Here is a 24,216-nt window from a genome sequence, read left to right on the forward strand (position 1 = left end):
TTGGACTAGTTTATTGTACAAAAATTGTGAAACAATAACTTCTTTTACGTTATTTTTGTCTAGATGGAAAAATCTGACATGAGAGCTCATGCATAAGCTGGTTGTCATAGGCAAAATATCATAAAACAAGTCAAGGGAGGCCATTCTTACAAATACAATTTTTTTACAGTATTGCAGATGTTACTCCCCTTGCTACGTATGATTTACTGTAAAAGATAATTGGTTATTACAACATTTATATATATATATAAAATACTGGATGGATGATGATACCTACGTTCAGGTTCAATTATTATATAATATGATATCATAATTAAACAAGAGCTGTCACAGTATGTGACAAATGCCCCTGAATGTGATATTGACCTATGAACAAGGTCAGTACATGAAAATTAAAGATCAAACACTGACCTTTGATGTATGCATGTGGAACTTGCATACAACACACAATCTTCATATGCCAAACACATGTGCCAAGTTTTTGTTGTAAATCTGTCATACGCATGACAAAATTACAGCCGGGTTATGACATCTATGTACATATATGCAGCATTTCATAATAATATAAAGCAAAGAATGCTTATGAACAAGTGAAATAATTATAAAAACACTGATTACCTGTCATTGATGTTTTGAAACACCACATGAGACCCATGCATGGTCACTGTAGTATGTCAGTGTTGTTGTTGGTCTTCTGCTAACTAACCCTGAGATACAGATATGGTCAAGACAAGAACCTAATACATGGGTCAGTGAGTGAGAATACTGGTGAAATCCTTTTTCTATGAGCGCCTGGCATATTCGAGGCATTGGACGGGCTATCGCATTTTGGTTGAAATCACCAGTAATAACAATTGATGGTTGACTTTCTTTGATCTGTATCTGGTTTATTTGATCTAGCAGGACAGTTTCCAGGTGCACATTCTTCTTTCCTGATGTGGGTGAGTTGTTCACTGCTATCACATAAATTGTGTCCTTTGATGTCATTACAAGTTGACACGTAAGGGTTTGTAGTAAATGGTCTGAATAAGAAGCTGACTTGGTACACTGAGTAAATGCATTTTTTTTAACAAGTACAGCAACTCCACCTCCTCCATCACTTACACTGAGCTTGTCAGATTCGCAAAATGTATAAATGAGCTTCAAAGTCAGTGAAATCAGGGTTTCTGTTAAAACAATTCTATCAGTGCTCAAAGCAATCAGGTCATTAATGAGGTCTTGTTTATGACATGAAAATGACCTGAAATCATAGTACCGTGGCATATTTCTGTTGTATGCTTGACAACAATACAGAGTTGGTCTTGCAAATGTGACATTCCCTTTACGTGCCAAATACATATGGCAAGTTATTTTAAATTGCCTTAGAACATAAAAAAAATACCACCAGCATTCCATTGTTAATAAACACCTAAGTGTGACCTTGACCTTAGAGGTAGGGACATGGGTATTGCACGTGACACGTCGTCTTGGTATGTCGAACACATGTGGCAAGTTATTTTAAAATCTGTCCATATACGAAAAAAGTTACAGCCCGGACATGACAACCTATACTCTATGTCCTTATATGCAGCATTCCATTGTTAATAAACACCTAAGTGTGACCTTGACCTAAGAGGTAGGGACACGGGTCTTGCACACGACACATGGTCTTGGTATGTCAAACACAAGTGGCAAGTCATTTAAAAATATGTCCATACAAGAGAAAGTTACAGCCCGGACACGACAACCTATACTCTATGTCCTCATATGTAGCATTCCATTGTGAATAAACACTAGGAGTGACCTTGACCTTAGAGGTAGGGACGCGGGTCTTAAATGCGACACGTCGTCTTGGTATATCGAACACATGTGGCAAGTCATTTTAAAATCTGTCCATACAAGAGAAAGTTACAGCCTGGACGCGACAACCTATACTCTATCTCCGTCTATGCAGCATTCCATTGTGAATAAACACTGTGTGACCTTGACCTTAGAGGTGGGCGGGTGTTAGATAATCATATATATATATTAAATCACGTCCTATTGAAATGTCATAAAATAAACTAGACAATTTACAAAATTTTAAGTGGCACATTACTTCCTAGCATGGCCAAATTCATTGAAATACATTGGAAATGCCTGTACAGTGAGCAAGAATACTGGATTTTAGGTAAACCAGGTCCAAAATTTCCCAGTTTGTTTTTTGCTGGTCATATTCATTGAAAATAGTATGGATCAGGGTCTTGAATTGAAAAGCTTTCATCACTCCTTATCCATGCTTGGAATTGGATGTCTCGTACTACAAACTGAATTTTCAGGATTATGAATTTCAGTCTGTCTTCACAACCCTGTAAGAGGGATATACAGTTGTTCCGAGAATTTTTTGGGCACTCAGGAAACATACTGGTACATTCATTAAATAATAATATCTATAATTCTTTACTAGAGAGGTTTTGACTAAATAACTTTCGTAAAATGTTGCTGGACTATCAGCAACAGCACAGCTACAACATGATTATATTAATAAATCTACACATGTGTACATATGATAGACAAAGACAGTTTTAAGTTAAAATTTATTTGATCAATATATTTGGATAACAATAGTTAATAGCCACATTTCACACCTACCCGGTACATTCAATTAATTGATTACACCTCAAAAATAACAAAGATATGCTTTTTGCAACTTAACAAAACTTCTAATAATATCTCTTTGATAAACAAATCCACAAAAATTCCAATAATTATCTCTGTAATAAACAAGTCGACAAAACTGATTTGGCATTTTTCCACAAATATTCAAATTATACCATATAGTTTAGTTATTTACGCAAAATGTTGTAATAAGTTTTATGCAGAAAAAAGGGATATATTTCTATTAAAATACATTGTTTATTATCATTGTTGCCCTAACAAATACTGGCCCAATTATCGAGAAAGTACATTTCTTGCAGAAGTTCAGTAAATAAGTTTAATGGTTAACAACTGTATAATGTATGTGTATCAAATTCATAATATATATAATTATAAAAATAGCATGCACCGACATACATGATAACTTCCGTTTAATTAATACACAACTTTAAATATATGAAAATCACACAAACACAGGGTATTTTTTTTTTTTAAACTTCTATATCTTAACTTTTCGGTGTTCAACCTTTATCTGATAAAAACATCATACATATTAGTGGCAAATTCAATAACATTGTTAATATATAAATAAATTCAAAGTTTGCCTATATTTATTGTATGATTGTCTATATGTTTGCCTGTCATTATGTATTCATTTTTAAATATATTTTTCGAATACTTTATTTATAAAGTGATATATATCTTGCGCCAGTTGTTGTTATTATTGATAATAGACGCAAATGAAGTAAATTCCGAGTTTTTCATTATAACTCTTATTAAGGATCACGAAAGTGATGGAATATAAAAAAATGATAATATTCTTCTTGCTGATCGAAAATAAATCGGTGCGTTCTGACCCAACTGAGAAAATTTACCTTGTGTATAAACATAACATATATATATGACTTACTCGGCACATCAAAAACAGACAACAACAAACACTACATCAATAACATGCACCAAAAACCCATCTAACAAATGTTAGGCACTACTGCATGATCGGCAAGCACGGTACTTAATTCTGTTATATTTCTTAAATTAGTGTGACAATTGACTGACAAAATCAAATGAATATGCATGATGCAGGGGAGACAACTTTTCTTTCAATGAATGTGTATGTTACAATTACATAATTCTTTAATAACCCTATATTGTCAGTGGCGTCTATGGCCGAGAAGCCCTTAAATACCCGTTACTCAAAAACCTTGGAGTCCCCATACAGAGTGTCAAACCATGCCTATTTTGATTACTTAAAATATTCTTATAACATACATGACAAGCTTACTGAGGTAAGGAAATATGCCCAATTACCAAGGCGTAAATAAATAATATGTTTGTTTCCAGTTCATGCTAAAAAAGATAGGGGTCGTTTTTTCTTTTTTTTTTGATTAGGCAAAATTGTTTCTCGAGATTTGTCAGTTACCAATAACTAGCTGCTTAAAAACATCTATACAATAAGTATTAGTATCACTGGTATTGTTGAAAGCAAAAACACTTAATTTTTAGATTTTAAAAGAAAAATATCAAACGAATGAAAAAAATTATTCTTGGGCCGGGTAAAAAAAAAAAAGGTTTAGTCAGGAAACCAGAAACAAACATTTTTTTACGCCTTGTACAACTTTTGTTTAAAATTCAAAATAAGGTCTACAAAGAAAAACACACAATGGAAAAGAAATCTAGAGCAATGAATGTTCGTCCAAACACTTTTCTCCCGTTCACAGTTGATCAAGGCTGACAATGATATAACTCCATTTAAAGCTTTAGCAGGGTGGAATAGGGGAACAAGGAAGTCTTCAAAAGACAGACAAATGAGGTAAATTTAACAATTATAAAGGAATGTTTAATGATTTATATTAACAAGAGCTATCATAGGAAAGTAACGAATGCCCCCAAAGTTTCCTTGTCAGAGTAATGGCCAACTGACCAAAGACAGACCTTGATTTTGAAGGCAAAGCACAAATCCTATGTGTGAAATACCTTCCAAATATGCTGCTGTAAATTTGTGTGAAAAGGGATAGTAAATCGAATAAAAGTTGCAGCTGCGACTTGATACAATAACTGACGGACAAAACGACAGAAAACTAAATGCCTTCTTTTAGGAGTATAAAACAAACTGTATAATGCCCATTTTGTATGTTTTTACTACCTTATTTTGTTAAAGAAATCAATAGTTCTGATAGGTAACGGATGACATTTCACAACCAAATTTATCCCGTAACAATAAGGATACAAAAATAATAGTAAAATAATTCCTTTAACTTTTCTTCATTCAAGTGGTGTGCTATCTGTCAGTAACTAAGAAAAATAACACATTAGTAGAAAATTCTATAGAACTAGATGTTCAATAAAATAGAAAATTACCTAGATAAGCTGAGAGATTAATAAAATATCGATTGTCTTTATTTTCAGATCATAAGCAAATTCAAGCTACATGTGTACTTGGTGTTGCTTAAAAATTTCATGGCAATAACATAACTACACAATCAATAATAAGTTGAAGACATGGTTAGTTTGCCGATTCCTGTAACAAGGTCGGTCTCTAAATCGTAAAGTGAACTGTCTGTCTGTACGAAGCCAGTGACGTTGTACTGTGCAAGACGTCTGCTCCATGTTGTGTTCTTTGAAACATCCAACAGCGCCTTTGTGATCTTAGCTTGAAGATCCTCTGGAAGAAAATTTGCATAAGAAATCGTTATTATTGGCCTCACTTCAAAACACAGAAGCTACAAAAACTCAAGTTTTCAGTAGCAGCGTTTTTTAAAATTTTCTTGGCAATTTCATCACACATGGTTTGTTTACAAAATGCCAAAGTTACAATTTTGAAAGATTCAGCAATTCTGTTTCTCTGTGAGTTGTCCAATCATTGTTCGACATTTTGATCACATGATACAACACCATTATCTCATTGGACTATTTATCACCTTTATAATTCAAATGACGTAAAAATTCCGAAACCGGAAAAAATGCAGCATCGACATTTTGACCTGACGCCGTCGTTTTACTTGTGCATTTAAGTTTATTTCTAAAGGATGCATTTAAGGTAAAGAGTTAAAAATGCTTGTCATTTTATTGTGCCATAATGGAGAATATGATAAATGCCATAAAATGTTGGTATCACTCGAAATGGAAGTGCTTCCTGATTTATAAAATGTTAAATATATTAAGAAAAAGTTATTGCAGTTTATTCTGATGTTTATTTCAACTGAGATTTGGATGGAAGCCGGCCAATTGCACACTACACATAACACCCATTAACATGGTAGCTAAATATTAATAATATGTCATTATGTGGTCATCACTGGCATTCAAAACTGACATAATTATACATCGAATAGCTTAACATATTAAAATAACCATTGAACAAGAGGCCCAAAAGGGCCTATGCTCTACTGGCATGGCTTTTGTGGTCATATCAATCCAGAGCATGTATGTATGGGTAAAAGGCAACAGACATATAGTTTATGTTTTGTGTTTGGGTTACCTGAAAACGTAGCACGTTCAACATCTGAGCCCAGAAAGTATTGTAAGCAGATTAGTTGCATGAACTATTTTAATATGTGCCAAGTAAAAGTCATCTTGACAAAAAAAAATGCTTTAAAAACTGTACTCGTAGTAAAATTTTCTGTAGTTTTAAAAGTTAAAAAAAGTTGGTCAAAAGGTCAAAGTCAAGGGCATCCTAGGACAACATTGATCAATTTGAACAAACATTCACAATCAATTGTGCTGAGATGGATGCACGAACACACAAAAAGATTTTCAAACCTTTCCAGATTTATGTTTACCAAACCTGTGAACCCTGGGTGTGGCCAGTAATGACACCAGGTGCATAACTTAAACATTCACAATCAATTTTGTTAAGATGAATGCGCAAACTACAGAACTTAAAGCTAAAAAATGGCCTTTGGGCTTTCAACAAGAACAAGGCAGAGTAATTCACAAAATCAACTGCAGAAGCAAAAAGCAAATTGTCTCTCAAAATCCTAGACTTGCAAATTGTCTCCCTTAACTCTAGACTTGAATTAACATATACATGTAAACTTGGCTAAAAATAGAATTCGCTCATGCAGACCTGGCTAAAAATAGAAAGCATTTCTTTAAAACTTTCATGGCCCATAATCTAGGCATTCATGGGCGGATCTTGCTGGTTTTCGAAAGGAACCAAGCTCTAATGGATATCTAGATACTGTACAAGTTTCATCGAGATATAATCAAAACTGAAGACTGTATCGTGTTCACAACCAATTGTTTACACAATAGCATTTTTTTATACTATCAGGCTGGTTTTCGAAAGGAACCGAGCTCTAATGGATATCTAGATACTGTACAAGTTTCATCGAGATAAAATCAAAACTGAAGACTGTATCGTGTTCACAAGCAATTGTTTACAGACGCACGGACGCACGGATGCACATACTACGTACACATTACCATCGCATAAGCTTTTCTGGCCTTTGGCCAGTAGAGCTAAAAATGAACTAGAACCCCGCGAGTCGGATGTGTCGCCTGACGAATTATTTACTGTCGACATTATAGCTGTTAGATTGGCATTTTATTCATTTATAGATAATGATGTTGCCATTTAACTTTCAAGTGTAGGTGGCATTTGAACCCTCAATCAGATATACCTACGGAATAAGTTACAGGTTGAAACCTCCTATAGTTTACGAGATATGCCACGGACAAAACCTAAGCAAGAAAATTAACAAAGGGCAATAACTTAACTCTAAAAATATGGCAGCAAGAGTAACAGTTCTTGTGCACTGCACTTGCCCTCAATGAGATCTATCTAGCTATGAAGTTTCAAGTTGATACCTCTTATATTCTTCAAGATATGCCACGGACAAAACTTTAAGCATGAAAATTAACAAAGGGCAATAACTTTAAAACTAAGAAAGCAAGAGTTTCTGTTATTGTGCACTGCACTTGCCCTCAATGAGATATATCAAGCTATGAAGTTTCAAGTTGATACCTCTTATATTCTTCAAGATATGCCCCGGACAAAACTTTAAGCATGAAAATTAACAAAGGGCAATAACTTTAAAACTAAGAAAGCAAGAGTTACTGTTATTGTGCACTGCACTTGCCCTCAATGAGATCTGTCTAGCTATGAAGTTTCAAGTTGATACCTCTTATATTCTTCAAGATATGCCCCGTACAACCTCTTATATTCTTCAAGATATGCCCCGGACAAAACTTTATGCAAAACTTTATGCATGAAAATTAACAAAGGGCAATAATTTTAAAACTATGAAAGCAAGAGTTACTGTTATTGTGCACTGCACTTGCCCTCCATGAGATCTATCTACATATGAAGTTTCAAGTTGATAACTCTTATATTCTACAAGATATGCCCCGGACAAAACTTTAAGCATGAAAAATAACAAAGGGCAAAACTCTAAAAATATGGAAGCAAGAGTAACAGTTCTTGTGCACTGCACTTGCCCTCAATTAGATCTATCTACATATGAAGTTTCAAGTTGATACCACTAATAGTTTAGGAGATATACCCCGGACAAGCGAAAATGGGACGCGGACGCTTAAGTCAAAGGGAGATAACTCTGAATTCCAACATCAGAACTATTTTGCTTTACCTTTTGAATTGAATTTATAATCAGATGCAAAACACTTACACACATCACCAATTGCTTATTGGCAATAGAAAAATGGCAATCCTAATTACAAGTTCAAACCATGAAATATATCTATTCCTTAATACAATTTCAAACATGATGATTGAATACTGAATCCTAAATCAATTTCAAACGATGAATATTAAATCCTAAATACAATTTCAAACCAAGAAATATTGAATCTTAAATACAATTTCAAACCATGAAATAATGAATTCTAAATATGATTTAAAACCATGAAATATTGAATTCTGCACACATTTCAGAGACTTGAAATATTGAACTTGAAGTACGGTACAATTCAAAGCTTTGAAATAAAGATATAAGCATACCAGACATTTTGGCGCTTAATACAATAGGATATGTTGGTAGAGGTCCGAAGGAGTTTATGACATGAACATCGTCCACGTGGTTTGGGTGTTGAGTAAGAAATCCATGGAGAGCGTTAGAGTCGACGGCTGCTACATCCACACGACCATCCAGCACACTCTTGATCAATCCTATATGAGATCCTGCAAATATGTGGTATAAATGATCTAAACACACGATGTCATTGAAAAAATTAGAATTTGAGCAAGCCTGGAAAGTGTTTTCTTGCATATCGGACGTGTGTTTCCGGTCATGTGACCAGTGCTTACACCCCCAAATTTTAGATATGCAAGAAAAATTAACAATCATGTGTTTCCGGTCTGGATCGAAAAATCCGACCCTCAGGCACGCTGCGTGGCCGGCAACTCGGCAAGCCTCGTTCCCAGCTTACGCGCGTGCCTTCGGGTCAGATTTTTCGATCCGCACCGGAAACACATGATAGATACTTATATTACCAACACAGGGTTTTAAGGCTTCTGCTTATTTCCACCACTGTAACTGACAAAAACAGAACTGATTAATTCATCAAGTATTCATGAAAGCCTCAACTTGTGAAAGACTTCTTATGTTTGAAATTTTTCAGTAAATGTCAAAAATCTCTGTAAGGCAAGCTTTTTTCACATTTCAGATATTGGTGCCTATATTTTCAGTGTGCCTATGTGTATGCGTATTTATCAGTGTGTGCTAAGTTTCATGAAAGTATTTTGAATGTATGTGTTTTAATATGGTCAAGTTCAGATATAGGAAATCTTGACTTTTAATCAAGTTATTAGGTATCAATGTCTACCGGTAGTTTGAAACATGAACTGTACTGTTACATTGAAATAAGTACACAATTCTGTATTAGGTTGCATATTACTCCTGGATTCGGTAAATTATTCATATGAGAACATTTCAAAACATTTACCAGACAAGTAAGTGTCGCTGAAGAAGGATGCATCAGCGCCCTGTTTCTTGAGATAGTCGAGGACAGACACACAAGACGACAGCGAGCTCTTGTCTGTAAACCCGAGAATGTGGCCACGAAGATCGTGCAGTTCCTTGTACTTCGACCTGGTTGACAGATTCAATATCAAATCCACTGATAATCACTATTTTTCAATGTTTTTATTTCAAGCTACACATTCACAGATGTGGAAATGAAAATAAAAAAAATAAATAAAAAAGTATTAAAAGGAAGAAATTTTAACTTAGTTTTGTTGTCGGCCTTTTTAATACTGATATATAAATATATTCCATATCAACTAAGTTTTAATTGTTTTAACCATCAAAATGACCACACACTTCTAATCTGGCTCATGCATAAACAGTATTTTCTGTTCATTTTTTTTCTTTCCAGGAAAGTTACAATAGAAATTGTGAAGAAAAGAAGCAAACTAAGCACTTTCAATCAAAATTAACATTGGCGACCAACTACATTAATGGACAACAGTAACAACTGTCATTGGTTCAGAAAAATATCGCGTTGTTGCAAGAATATTTATTGACTTGTTTGTATCGATGTTGTTGAAATGTAGGGATCATCATAGCATGTAGGAATCGACTCAAAATGTAGGGAAAATCTCAAAATGTAGGAATCAACTCAAAATGTAGGGAAAATCTCAAAATGTAGGAATCAACTCAAAATGTAGGGAAAATCTCAAAATGTAGGAATCGACTCAAAATGTAGGGAAAATCTCAAAATGTAGGAATCAACTCAAAATGTAGGGAAAATCTCAAAATGTAGGAATCAACTCAAAATGTAGGAAAAATCTCAAAATGTAGGGATCACTTTGTATTTTATTCCAAAATTTATAGACAATTATGTGAACTGTTGACTCACAGTGCAGCAGTTTTAAAGATTGATTCCTACATGTTATGTGTTTATGCCGTAGATGGGAGTTGCAAATTAATTACACACACTAGCACTTCCTGAGAAATATCAAATATACACCTATAAATCTTACTTGTTTCTGGCATTGATAATAACATCGGAGTAGTAGACAGGCCGGCCTGTGTTTTTCTTGTGGTTAAACACCGCTCCTGCACCACACAACACTACACTCTTGTTCCCATCTTTGGCCATACGCAGGAAGTCAGTGCTCGACATGAATCCTGGGAATTTACAAATTCATAGCAATTTGGTATATAATGATAATGTACTGAATGCAATTGAAAACAAACAACTTATTACTGAATGAACATTGGTGGTGGTTTATGTTTAAAACTTTTAATACTGTATGGATGATCAGGGGGCATTATACTCACAAAGTATTACTGGTAATATCAGAGTTATCAGCCTTAAAACATTTGTGCTTATTATCACTGGTGACATGTATCGAGTTTCTTTAGAATAATCTTGAAAATAATGGCCAAGGCTAGAAATGTTGCCCGATTCTTCAAAGATGCTTAAGGTACATAAAATGATAAACAATTATTTATCAAAGTAAGAATTTTGAAACTTGTTATACATGTGTCTACTGTCACCAGGAACATATGTACTAAGTTTCAAGTAAATGTTTTGAATTATGGCAAACTTTAAGGTTTTTGCACATCAATGCCATCATTAAGGAAATGACAATTCCTATACTTTTCTTTTCGAAAAATCTAGGCAGCTAAAAATAGAAATTGAGCAAAAAGTGAACTTGATTATTCTAGAAGTATAATGTACATTAGTTAGCTGTTATAGAGAGAAGAAGTCAGTTTATCTAGCATAAACCATGTGTTACCCACCAATATCAGCGAGGTTGCTGGTGAACGGGTCAACCCTGTCTTTGGGAGGCCCTGACCAGCGTGACTCATACGTCAGGTACCCATCCCTCCCTGTCACCTCCTCCAGGTATTCTAGAATGGTCTCAAACAACTCAACCGGAAGGCTCGGACTCAGATACGTGATTGCGCGCAAGTTTTCACGAGCCTCAGTCATTTTGGAAGGTTCGTGTTGAAAGATGAGACAGATAAGTTATTCTATTTTGTTGTTTTAGTTATCTGAAATAGAAAAACAATATTTAGTCAAGCTCCTTCAATACCCTTTGTCACTGTGGTAGGAATCAAAGAAGCGAAAACTGGGAGTATTAGCAGTCCCGATTGAAGTTGGTTGATTTATCTGTAATAACTATCAGAAAAAAAACATGAAAAAATGTTGTTAATATAGAAATAAAACAATAAAAAAATGCATTGAGTAAAGTAGTAACTGTTGTTCCCTTTTTCTATCTATCAGCAAGATAACTTTTAGGCAACTATAAATTAATTGCTAGATTTTCATCACCGCCCAGCCCTCTTTTTTGCCGCCCCATAAACTTTATTGATACAAATAGAATTGTTAAACTAGGGTCTGTGTTTACGTATTTGTTCTGCACTGTCCGGGAACGGCAATTAATACCTTTAGTGTCGATGTATAACATTCACATGTAAAAAAGGAGAATTTGTTACGATCGTGTTCGTGTCAAATAAGAAAAAAAAAAAAAAAAGGCACCCCCTACCCCTTAAAAAAACTTTATGCGAAAATCCATGGAAACCAGTCATATAAGACTGCTGACAAAAAATTAGAATGCAGATTTTTATATTTAAGCTCAAAAATGGATGTTTATGCATTATTCTTAAACCATAAGTAACTGTTTAAGCCATAAAACATTCATTTTCGAAACAGAAATATGAAAATTTGCGATCTGATCTTTTGTCAGCAGTGTTTTATCATTGGTTTGCTGATATTTACGCAAAAATTTGCTCCTTTAAAGACAACAAATAAAAAAGTTGTAAAAATGGTATATCTGTGATAGTGCAGCTTACAAAACCCAAAGAACTAGGAAATTGAATTAAAAAACTTTTAAAACAGTATGTGAACACAGATAATTAATTATTTACAATCACCAATTTGCAATGAAACTTTATCACATAAACTCCAACAACAAAATTTTCATATAAATTTGTTTTAAACCATCTTGCCAGACAAATTTCTACCCTTCTACTCAATTTTGACAAATAGTTATTGTAATGTTAACCATGGTGTGGGTAGATAGATCCGGGTATATGGATGTTTAAGTTACATTTTCAGCACCCGTGTGACTGATCTTCAAATACATTAAGTGATAGTGCACGGTTGACAATATCTGCAAGCACTCATGTATTTAATTACTAGATACATTTTATCAAAATACTGGTTTTAACACAGTTTCAACATTAAACTGTATCAAAGTGATACAAATTTGACGAAATAAGGAGAAAAAATTATGAACATATACAATGATAAGTGAGAGTTTATAATAATTATTGCAATACATGTTTTTCATAATGCTTTAATGACATAGTCTTTTTATTTAAAAACAAAACAAAACATTAATTATAAGCAATACCAGATGAGCAGTTTATTAAGTGATGAAGTGCAGTCGGCAAAGTAATACATGGCATGATATGAACAAAGAAATACATGTCATGATACGAACAAAGAAACACATGTCATGATACGAACAAAGAAACACATGTCATGATACAAACAAATAAACACATGTCATGATACGAACAAAGAAACACATGTCATGATACGAACAAAGAAACACATGTCATGATACGAACAAAGAAACACATGTCAAGATACCGTGTGTAAAACATGTTCACTATCTATAGCACTGAAGCAAGCACTTGATAAAAAAGTCCTGTACTGTGCAACCGACCAGCCTCGGAAATAAACCCGAGGCGGCCTAGCTGTGCTCATATGCCAAGTGTAATAGCTCACAAAGTATGAATACTGAGCTGCATTCTCATATCAATTTTATCGAATACACATTGTACAATATAGATAATAAATTAATGATGTATACAGCATGAAGTCGACTGGTAGAATGACCACATATTATCTGCACCTATATCATGTAATCCTCGTACAAGACTGACCAATCAATACCTCTATATCATGTAATCCTCGTACAAGACTGACCAATCAATACCTCTATATCATGTAATCCTCGTACAAGACTGACCAATCAATACCTCTATATCATGTAATCCTCGTACAAGACTGACCAATCAATACCTCTATATCATGTAATCCTCGTACAAGACTGACCAATCAATACCTCTATATCATGTAATCCTCGTACAAGACTGACCAATCAATACCTCTATATCATGTAATCCTCGTACAAGACTGACCAATCAATACCTCTATATCATGTAATCCTCGTACAAGACTGACCAATCAATTCCTCTATATCATGTAATCCTCGTACAAGACTGACCAATCAATACCTCTATATCATGTAATCCTCGTACAAGACTGACCAATCAATACCTCTATATCATGTAATCATCGTACAAGACTGACCAATCAATACCTCTATATCATGTAATCCTCGTACAAGACTGACCAATCAATACCTCTATATCATGTAATCCTCGTACAAGACTGACCAATCAATACCTCTATAACATGTAATCCTCGTACAAGACTGACCAATCAATACCTCTATATCATGTAATCCTCGTACAAGACTGACCAATCAATACCTCTATATCATGTAATCCTCGTACAAGACTGACCAATCAATACCTCTATATCATGTAATCCTCGTACAAGACTGACCAATCAATACCTCTATATCATGTAATCCTCGTACAAGACTGACCAATCAATACCTAACTGTAAAAACCCTCTTGTTTTGGATAGACAAATATTTCACGTTAAGAAACAAATGGAACCAGTCTTTAGTTTACCTCAATGATAAGATAAGATTATTGAAAAAGGCAGATTTGATTAGGCAATTATGCATAATTATATATATGCTATATTAATCACATGCTAAATATACACACTTTAAACTGGGAAACTAATACCAGTATGTGCTATTTTTAAACGGAGACAGCAACAGTGACAGAATATTATTTCCATCATGTAAAGTTTATACCGGCCTTACACTAGCTCTAACAATTCTAGGCTTGTTTTAAGGAAATACCGTATTTACTGATTTTGGAACCATCTGGTGTCTAGTCCCTTTAATTGGTCAAAAGTCTTGGAAGACTTATACACGGATTATGTAATATAAGAGTTAATTTATCTGAAGTCCCAGATATTTACCATATGTTCTTATCAGTCTATTTATTACAATGGAACATAAGAATACTTAGCTTTAATGTTACAAAATTACACTTTCATGTAAGTAAATAATATATTTGAATACACAAAATAAATTGTAATTGTCTTAAAATTTCAAGTGATGATTTCTAAAATGTTAAAGGTAAGTGTTTTGTTATTAAATAATGTAGCTGCAATGATGAATTTTTTTTACAAAGTCATATCAATTCCTATCTATAAATAAGACCACTTCAGATAATCACCGGATTGTTAGTATTATCAATTATATTTGACTTACAAAATGGGAGAAACCTTCAAATATGCATTTGCTTAAGGTATATTTCTACATGTAATTCATATCTTAAGAAGCGATATAAAAGCCAATTCTAATCAACTATTGGACAATATTTGTAACATTGTAAAACCTTTAGACCCTTTTTTTTATTTTAATAATACAGTTAAGTTTAGGCGACTATAAATTAATTGCTAGATTTTCATCACTGCCTGCTGCCCCCTCTTTTTTCACTGCCACTTGTATTCTATTTACTCCAATAAAAAGGTTGAACTGGGGTCTGTATTTGGGTATCTGAGACCGGTTCTATCCTTGGAACGGTGTTGATGTAAACATTCACATGTAAAAACGAAGAATTGTTACGATGCATGGTGTTTGTGGTTCGTCTGGAAACACATGTTTCTGGTCCCTTATGCAATATATAAGAAAGAGCATCATCAGACCACATATTCTACAGTGAAACACGGTCAATCTTAAAAAAATAATAAGATGTTATAACCCGCCCCAGTAAAGATGCATTATTACTCCCAAATGGGATCTACATATTTAATACAATTGTTTTAATTTACCAAAAAAGAAAAAAAATGTCGAAAACAATGGTTCTTATAAAGGCTACTGTGTTTAATTTGAAAGAAATATGCAGAAAACACGGATTTTCTACCTTATGAGACAATAGTATATGTTGATCACAGAAAATCTTTCAGCATTTACCAATCATTTACTGGGTATTTTTTTTTGCATTTTCAGCTATTAAATTCACGGTTATAAGCTTGTCATAAGTAATTAATATTTTCCATAAATGCATTATTTTGTAAGTAGTTGAAGGTTTATCACTCAAAATTAATGTTTGTTATAGATGTGTATGTATCGATTTTGAATAAGAGTGTCACATACTTTAAAAAAAAATGGATGAAAATCTAGCATTTAATTATTGTTGGCCTTAAGTTAGAATTAATATTGAATGTATCTATTACCCAAACTATCAAAATAACAATGGCCTCACATAATTCTTGTGGTCAGTTTCATTAAACATTAATGAACTGGCATTGATAGATTTCCAATTACCTTCAAATGTCAATAATTTGAATGAAACTGACTTTCACATGAATTTATACTAGAATATTATTAGCTTAAATTTCTATTTGAATTGTATAATGTAATAGATTTATCAATGTTACTTAATAATTACTTATTTAGCAGTCATTGAAATTAGACTTTCAGATGAACAAGCCCGAATTCTTATACTATTGCTTGGCATCAAACTTTTGAACAAGCCATGCTATATAAAATTCAGAATTTGAGCAAGCCCAAAAGACATTTTACCAGTGCAGGGCTTGCGGGCTTGTGTTAATTTCGACCACTGATTTAGCAGTAGGATTTGAAAAACAATTTCATTAACTATGATGGTAAGAATATCATTTAATTGTTAAACATCAATATTCAGTTTTAAATTAATCCAATAATTATGCATTCGTTTGCAAACATATGTTTGCTTTTGCAAACTGCATTGTAATAAATACCTCATAATTTGATGAAATGAAGAAATTAAACAATATATTTAAGTTCTATGCATGACGCATGACAATAAAATTATATAGTATTTTTTTTATTTATTTTTTTACTTCAGTTTTCAGAAATGTAAAAAGCTCTAAACATTTCATAAATACTGAGTACTTAAAAATGTTATTGGCAGTAGTTTTTATGTGAAAGCCGAATACAACAGTTTTGGTGAATAGTTTTTTATGCAATTTGTAATTAACAGTTTGCTTTTCAACAATAGTGCGATCTGCAAAAAACAGGCCACTGGGGAAAATAATGTTTTATAATAATATGTGCTTTTTTCAACATGCTATAAACTTAACATGACAGTGGTTAAATAGTTACTTTCAATTCAAGAGATAATAAAGATTATAAGTATCTATCAAGTGTTTCTGGTACAGATAGAAAAATCCGATCCGAGGGAACGTGCGTAATGCGGTAACGAGGCTTGCATTTTTTCGATCCGGACTGGAAAAACATGATTGATATTTTTTCTTGCATACATGTACCTTAAATTATGAACTTGTGTCAATATTGACGTAGAAATCACACTTTTGTACGTTTCACCAAAAAGGGCGTGTGACGTTGTGTACTGACTTCATAAAGTGCAGAAAGTTTAAATCTCTATTGACATCAAATAGTTCCTCTAAAATTGCGCTTTTACAATTATTTATTTTCAATTTAAATTAAAAGTATTGCATACTTATATTTTTGATTGCGCTTTATTGAAATTGCATAATATACTTTTCATAAACGATACAATAAAAGAAATAAGAAGTGGCACGTTGTTGTGCGTGACTCATCTTACATGGGGGTGTAAGAAGGATTTTTCCAGCTCCAGTCACATGACCGGAAACACACGTCCTGTATGCAAGAAAAAAATAATGTAACATTTAAAACAACAGCGTGGTGAATCTTTCGTTTTGTCATTTTCATTTGTGGCCTGATTTATTAAGGTTTGACATCACATATAATAAATTTATTACAAATTTTTTTTTGCCTTTAGAACAAAAATTAAACCTTAATGTAAACATCTAGTACTTCTTTTTCAGAGATTCCAGGCTATTCAAAAAACAATCCGAAGAAAGGCACTGTTCAACTTTAACAGAAAGTTAACATTTATTTCTTTCCCATGTATCCTCATACTTTTCCTGGTCACAACTTTTCTACAAGAAGAGAACACAGCCTTTGTTTCCAGTTTAAAGAAAAACCTGGCAACCTATAAATATTACAAGTTTAACTGGAACAAAGTTAATATTATTACGACAAATTTTACTATCAAAGGTGAACAAGTGTGTGCAAATGAAGTTCCGTTTCTACTAATTATAGTTCCAAGCATGCCGGCTGATAGGTCAGAACGTAACAGCATTAGAAACACCTATGGATCCTATTCAAAAGTACATGGGAGACCAAATGCAAAAAAACAGACTGGTTCTTTCAAAGATGGCTACATACAACTCATTTTCATGATGGGAAAAGCTGAAGAAAAAAATACAGATATAATGCTGAAGAAGGAAAGTGATCTGTACGGTGATATTGTGCAGGCTGATTTTGAAGAATCATATCCTAACTTGACTCTAAAAATCCTCAGTGCATTAAAGTGGATGATGCAGTTTTGTAAAAAGGCAAAGTTTGTTCTTAAAATCGATGAGGATGCTTTTGTAAATATTCCGTTACTGGTGAAGTTCTTGAAAAGCAATCCGCCTGAAAGAAAGGGCACCGTCTACGGACATATTTATTCCAACAGTAGTCCAGTTCAAAGAAGAGGAAGGTGGAAAGTTCCTTTTGAAAGCTACCCACTGGACTATTATCCAAGCTACGCCGCTGGAAACTCATATGTCTTATCAGGAAATATCATCCAAAACCTAGTTACACACTCAGAATATTTTCCATATATTCCCATTGAAGACGCATTTATCACTGGAATACTCATTAATTCTATAGGTGCCAAACACTTAAACAATTTTGGTTTTACATACTGGCTACAAAAGCAACAACAGCCGTGTCAGTTTGTTAAGGAAAGAAGAATTACAGCTAACAAGGTTACAGATTCGCTTAAGGACGAGTACTGGGATGCTTGCAATAATTTTACTAAATTCTGTTCATTTTCTGATTACAAAAACAAGAGACTGGAAACTAGAAAGAAACACCATATTGCTGTAAAGTGAAGGCTAAAGTCTTTTTTTCAGTCAAACAAGGGCCTGAGTGCTCAATTATTACCAAAGCCAGTTTTTTGCCTTGTTAGAAATATGCAATTATTACCAAAGCCAGAGTTTTTTGCCTTTTTGGAAACATGTGTACATACGTATTGTATATGTAAACATGTGTACCAATAAATAATTAATATCTTTACATTTTTTTTAGTTATAGTTAAGTTAAATGTTTTTTCACAGAAATGCCAACAACAACACCAAGGTTAAGGTACAAAAACACCAACTCATTTTCTTCGATTATAAACAGAAAAATCTAAATACAAGAATATATATCGCAAAATGTAAGATCTTTATTTTGCAAAACAAATGAACAAATTGTAGAAGTTTTTTTAATTTCATTTATAGTTACACTATAAAATACATTTAAAAAATAATTTTATGCATAATTTTATATCTGTTACTATGAAAATAAATTCCGTCCTCTAAAAATGTTTGAGTCACATCCTGGGATTCAGGATACGAAATGCCAAATGACAATGTAGGTCAGTTTAGGACAATGTAGATCATTGCAACAACGTCTAAATATAGTTGTCTACTGGCGTGTTTTTCTACTGAAGTTGTCAGCAAAATTCAATTGTTCAAATAAACAGTTTACAATCAGTGGCAGGATTCTCAATAAGTTTAAGTTAAACCGTCTCAAATAGGAAAAGTAACTGACCAGCTCCTACTTATTTTTTTATATTTTTCCATTTTTTTTATTATTTTTTTTAAAAGGCCTATTATTGCCACTTGAACCATCCATTTTGGCTGACATCTTGTGAACAATGCAGAGGTCATCTCCATTCTTTATAATACATAAATTGTCAAGAAGTTGGTTGAAATTGGTTTTAAATGTGTCAATTTATTTCCAACGCATTAAAAATTTATTTCCAACGCATTAAAATCTGGGCTTTGTAGACAAGAGAAGATGTGTTATTTGTTTTATACAATCATAATTATGGTTTATTACAACCTATGTTTATATTGTGTTTTTGGTTATTTTCTACATTACATATAAATTTTCATGACCGCTGCGTGATTGAAATGATTATCTTCAGAGAACCTTCAAATTATGGCCAAATTCTTAAAATACACTACAAATGTAAATGAGTAAGTTCGATGCGCGCCCAGACCGATTGAGGTTCCAAACTTTTAGAAGCCCTGAGAGCATCTGCCCATCTCGATTTTCATTCTGAACCTTTTCACCCATTGTGGTCTGTATTATTGGTTTGACATCGGGAAGTTTGAGTTGTACGATTTGGAAAAATATGGGATATTTGTTTGCACATATGCCCCGATATTGAAATATAATGTACAGTCACATGTTGAAAAGCAGAGTCTAGGATTGGATGTATATAATTATAAATTAGGTAAAAATATTCTTATTAATTTATAGTACTAAGACATGATATGGATGATAAAAATGAATAATACCACACATCATATTACCTAAATCACTTTTATATTATCATGGACCTATAAACAATGTTTATAGGTCCGTGATATTATGTAATAATGTTTCAATGTCAAATGCCCAATCGTGAAAGTGTACAGGAACATATAACTATTATATATTTCCATGACAAAAATGCATATTTATAACAGAAATAAAATCAAAATAAATAAAGTTACCGTTTGTCTTCACTCCAGTGCAAGCTGACAATCAATGAATCATGCATACAACTGCTGACGAAAGGCAAGGCTAAACTAGATTTACATTATAATATCATGGACTTGTCATTCATACATGTATGTGTTTGTCCCTGATTATATATATATAAACAAAATCAAAATCAAATAATAATAATAATATAAAGTTAATTGTAAAACCAGACAGCAAAACGAATAATTTACCTGTATTAAAGACTTATATTTACAATGTAAATGTCCATCGTGTACATGTATACAGTACAGTGTACATGCAATCCAAAGTGAAAGTAGAACAACCCTCACCTTGATTTCCTTACAGAGAGGTTATGCTGAACAAAACAGGCCTTCTGTGGCGTTTCTTATGTAAAATTTTGATGTGCTTTACTGTACTGATTTAGTAATGTTGGCGTTATAAGTTTGAGAGATTTCAATAACAAATATTGGCCTTGTTTCTGGACAGCAAACAAGACGGAAGCAGACAATACCTTTCGGCAAAGAGCACAGTACACAGTTTACGTTGTACCAATTCCTATTTAACCATTTCTGGAAATTGTGATGTCATTTAGTTTAAACATATTTATTTATATTTAAAAAATAACAGTACAGAAATAATGAGATGAAATGGATTGGAAAACAAGCAATGTAATAGCTTATACTAATTCCTTTCCATGTATTGCTCAGTGTACAGTTACGAATTGCATAGAAAGTCATTGTATGATGTGTACCGTATGTAGTCCAAATAATTGTACGTTGACGGATTTTTTTTTTAGATTTTTGATATGGCAAATCCTTCACGTAGTTAGAGATTGGAATAATCCCGTAAAACACGTCTATTATTTTAGACTAGTACAGTATGATGAAAATATTATTATAATAACTGTTTTTTTGTTGTTGTTTTTTAATTTAACCTGAATGTTTTGGAATAATAATAGTAAAATAAACCTTTAAAACCGCAAGCGATCGATACACTAATGGGGTCGCAGGCGCGTAGCTAGTGCCAATTTGGGATTACGCAGATCGAAATTTGTTCATTGACGGACAGCATATTAAGCGCTTCACCCCTTACCCTCATTCGGTATTATTTCAAATTCGGGGGGGGGGGGTGGATGACAAAAAATCGACCTATTAAAATTTCATTACGCAACAGCGTATGTGCGTACAGTCAGCTACGCGCCTGGGTCGACTGTTATAGGCATCACAACGCTTTGATGCTACAATGAATCGCTTGACTTTTAGAAACAAGCTTGAATTGGCATCAATGGTAAGGCGATCATTACTGAAAGAAAACGGTCACCCATTAATTGATACCTTGAACACTGAGTGAAATAATGTGACACAGTTTCAACGGCACCACAAATACAAAGGGGAGAAGGGATAATATTTCTTCTGAGAAGGTTATAATTTAATGAGCTACATCCTAATCGCAGACGAGCGTGATTAATTTGATGTTGTCTGTTTCCTACATTATACATGAGTTGGGATTTCTTTGATTTCGTGTTAAGTTGTGATCTAAACGCTGGGAGTAGGTACATGTATGTCTGATCTTCAGGAAGTGAATTCATCTGGCGAATAGTCAGAGGCAGAATGGAAGTAGCATAGGCTTGAGTGTTACAAGGGATGACTGGAACATCTGAGCGATTTCGTAGGGCACATGGCTGAGCTCTCGGCTGAGGAATAATATTTTTTAAATACTCTGTAAAAAGTCCATTTTTCATTTTAAAGAACAGAATGAGGCGATATGTTTGCGTATCCTTTTCGCCAGCGTATCACAGTTAATGTCAGCCATACGTCGCTCGAGCAATACCAGAAATTTGGTTGCACCTGCCGGGTTACAATTCTAGCCGCCTCGATCGTGTTGGACAGCTTCGATGTATTTTTTAAATTCATCACTATAACTGTCCCAGAATAAACATCGGTATTCACGAGTAAAGATTTAATAAAAGTGTTATACATTTTATCTAAGGCTGCACGGGAAATTTCAAACATTAATATCCTAAGAATACCAATTCTCTGCCATGCTTTGTTGATACTTGAAGATGTATGAGATTGCCATTTGCCATCTGAAGAGACTGAGTTTACCCCAAGCTGTTTATGAGTGCTGATTTGAGATATCGGAACGCTGTTGAGATAAAATACTTTTTCCCTTCATTTAAGGCTTTGCTGACGTATTTGTAAAAGAAATTTAACTGGTTCACGCTAGAATCACATTTGTTGAAACCAGATTGGAAGGATGTAAGTGTTATGTTCGTGATGACGAAGTATTTGTGGATGCAGCACCCCAAGATTTTTTCAATACAACTTAGAAGTGATATTGGTCTACATATTTATGAAAATGGGGCAGACGTTCACCAACTTCCAGAAAAAGGGAAAGTAGAGTTTGACAACAACTTGTTAAAATAATTCGAGAGAGATACAGCAAGTTCGTCTTTGCCATATTTGATAACTATAGGACTTATTGAGTCAGGACCAGTGGCTCTACTAGGATCAGTACAGGAAATTGTATCTTGTCTGGAATATTTATGAAACGAAAGTGGATTGAACGTTCTCAACTGTAAAAAGAGGATGCAGCTAGGTTTCTAAGGTTGATCGTTTGATAAAGTAAGAGTTTAGAAGGTCTGCCTTTTCTTCATCGGACTCTGCCTTAGTTTTTCCATCAATAAGAGTTGCGTTTGGTGAAAATGTTTGGTTTTTGAGCAAGTTGTTTGGCTAATTTGAACCATAATCTAGTTGTCATGTTATCATAGTTAATTTTGTTGATTAGTTTATGTTCGTATTCCTGTTGATTTTTTTTTCGAATTATGTTTGTTGTTTCGTTGCGATAGTTTCTAAATTGTTCCCAAGTCAGTCAGTGCATTGTTTGAAAGTTTAGCTTTTCGGTGTAATTTGTTATCTCTTTGTTTATCCAAGGGACATCGCTTGTACGAATAAATACGTTTTTATTTGGAACGCTCTCAGAGGCTGACTTTAAGATTGAATGAACGATTGTGTCTGCGGTAGCATCTAGATTTTGATTGTTTTCAATGAACGACCAGTCGATGGATCTGTTATTATCATTATATTTTACACATAACCATATTGTTATATAACCATAGTTGGCGCTGAAAGTGAGTTTGCTTAGTTTTTGTGAATTTCAAGACAGCAACAGTCGGACAGTGAAGCCGTACAAGATTTGGAACAAAAAGATCTGCGACGAACCTTGACAGAACTTTATTGGAGTGTTTAATGAACATGAGGTCAATAAGTAAACTAGAGTGCTCGGTGAAGTGAGTTGGTGAGTTAATGAGCTGTTCAGAATTTAAGGAGTCTTTAGTTTACACATTTTATTTGACGGGTTCAGGCTTATGTTTGTATTAAAATCGCCTGCTACAAGTATGTTGTCAATATGCTGGTTGAAAGCGTGGTCTAGTGAATGTTCCATGTTAAGCTAATGCGTGTTGTTTGAGCTTGGAGATCGACAGATTCCATCCAAAATTAAATTGCGCTGGCATACATGTATTTTAAACAAAACCGCTTCGACACCATTCACTTCAAGATAGTTTCGTTGAATTGCATACAGAGTATTTCGGAGATAAATTGCGATACCACCAAGACGATCATTTCTGTCATTACGAAATGTTTTTTTTTTAAATTTGGGAGTTCCACATCTTCGTCTGAAATTTAATTTGACAACCATGTTTCAGTAAGAACAAGAATATCGTACGGTTGGGCTTCTACTGTTAGAATGTCATGTTTTGGTTTCAGACTTTGTATGTTCAGGGTCATGATGCTCAGACCACTATTGGTTAGTGCTGCATATGAATCGAATGAGGAGTTCAAGATATCAGAGTTTGTCGAAGGAGAAGGATTAAGCTCAATATGTCGCCCGATCTGCTGATAAGCAGT

At 33.8% G+C, this 24,216-nt stretch overlaps 2 protein-coding genes across 3 annotated transcripts; one reads left to right on the plus strand and one right to left on the minus strand.

Moving 5' to 3' along the window:
* Nucleotides 1-2,521: 2,521 nt before the first annotated feature.
* LOC128232361 (uncharacterized) lies at nt 2,522-20,798 on the minus strand. Of its 2 annotated transcripts, none has more exons than XM_052945870.1 (6): nt 20,638-20,798; nt 11,328-11,582; nt 10,562-10,709; nt 9,523-9,668; nt 8,579-8,758; nt 2,522-5,281 (listed from the first exon to the last, which is right to left on the minus strand). In XM_052945870.1, the coding sequence occupies exons 2-6, from the start codon at nt 11,518-11,520 to the stop codon at nt 5,100-5,102; spliced, it is 849 nt and encodes a 282-aa protein (XP_052801830.1). In that variant the 5' UTR covers nt 11,521-11,582; nt 20,638-20,798; the 3' UTR covers nt 2,522-5,099. The 2 variants fall into 2 exon arrangements, with proteins under 2 accessions (XP_052801830.1, XP_052801831.1); XM_052945871.1 differs by having other exon boundaries at nt 20,539-20,798.
* LOC128229742 (beta-1,3-galactosyltransferase 1-like) lies at nt 14,584-18,900 on the plus strand. Its single transcript, XM_052941557.1, has 2 exons — nt 14,584-14,824; nt 17,545-18,900. Exons 1-2 carry the CDS (start codon nt 14,804-14,806, stop codon nt 18,658-18,660), a joined length of 1,137 nt encoding a protein of 378 aa, XP_052797517.1. The 5' UTR covers nt 14,584-14,803; the 3' UTR covers nt 18,661-18,900.
* Nucleotides 20,799-24,216: the final 3,418 nt, after the last annotated feature.

This window comes from Mya arenaria, chromosome 4 (assembly GCF_026914265.1).
Source record: "Mya arenaria isolate MELC-2E11 chromosome 4, ASM2691426v1".
In the NCBI taxonomy this organism is placed as follows: Eukaryota; Metazoa; Mollusca; class Bivalvia; order Myida; family Myidae; genus Mya; species Mya arenaria.

Coding starts and splice junctions, on each gene's coding strand:
- LOC128229742 (XM_052941557.1), top strand. CDS start 14,804: ATGATTTCTAAAATGTTAAAG. Junction 14,825..17,544: donor TGATTTCTAAAATGTTAAAG/GTAAGTGTTTTG, acceptor CTTCTTTTTCAG/AGATTCCAGGCTATTCAAAA.
- LOC128232361 (XM_052945870.1), bottom strand. CDS start 11,520: ATGACTGAGGCTCGTGAAAACTTGCGCGCAATCACGTATCTGAGTCCG. Junction 10,710..11,327: donor CAGCAACCTCGCTGATATTG/GTGGGTAACACA, acceptor GTAAATTCCCAG/GATTCATGTCGAGCACTGAC. Junction 5,282..8,578: donor ATTAAGCGCCAAAATGTCTG/GTATGCTTATAT, acceptor ATTTTCTTCCAG/AGGATCTTCAAGCTAAGATC.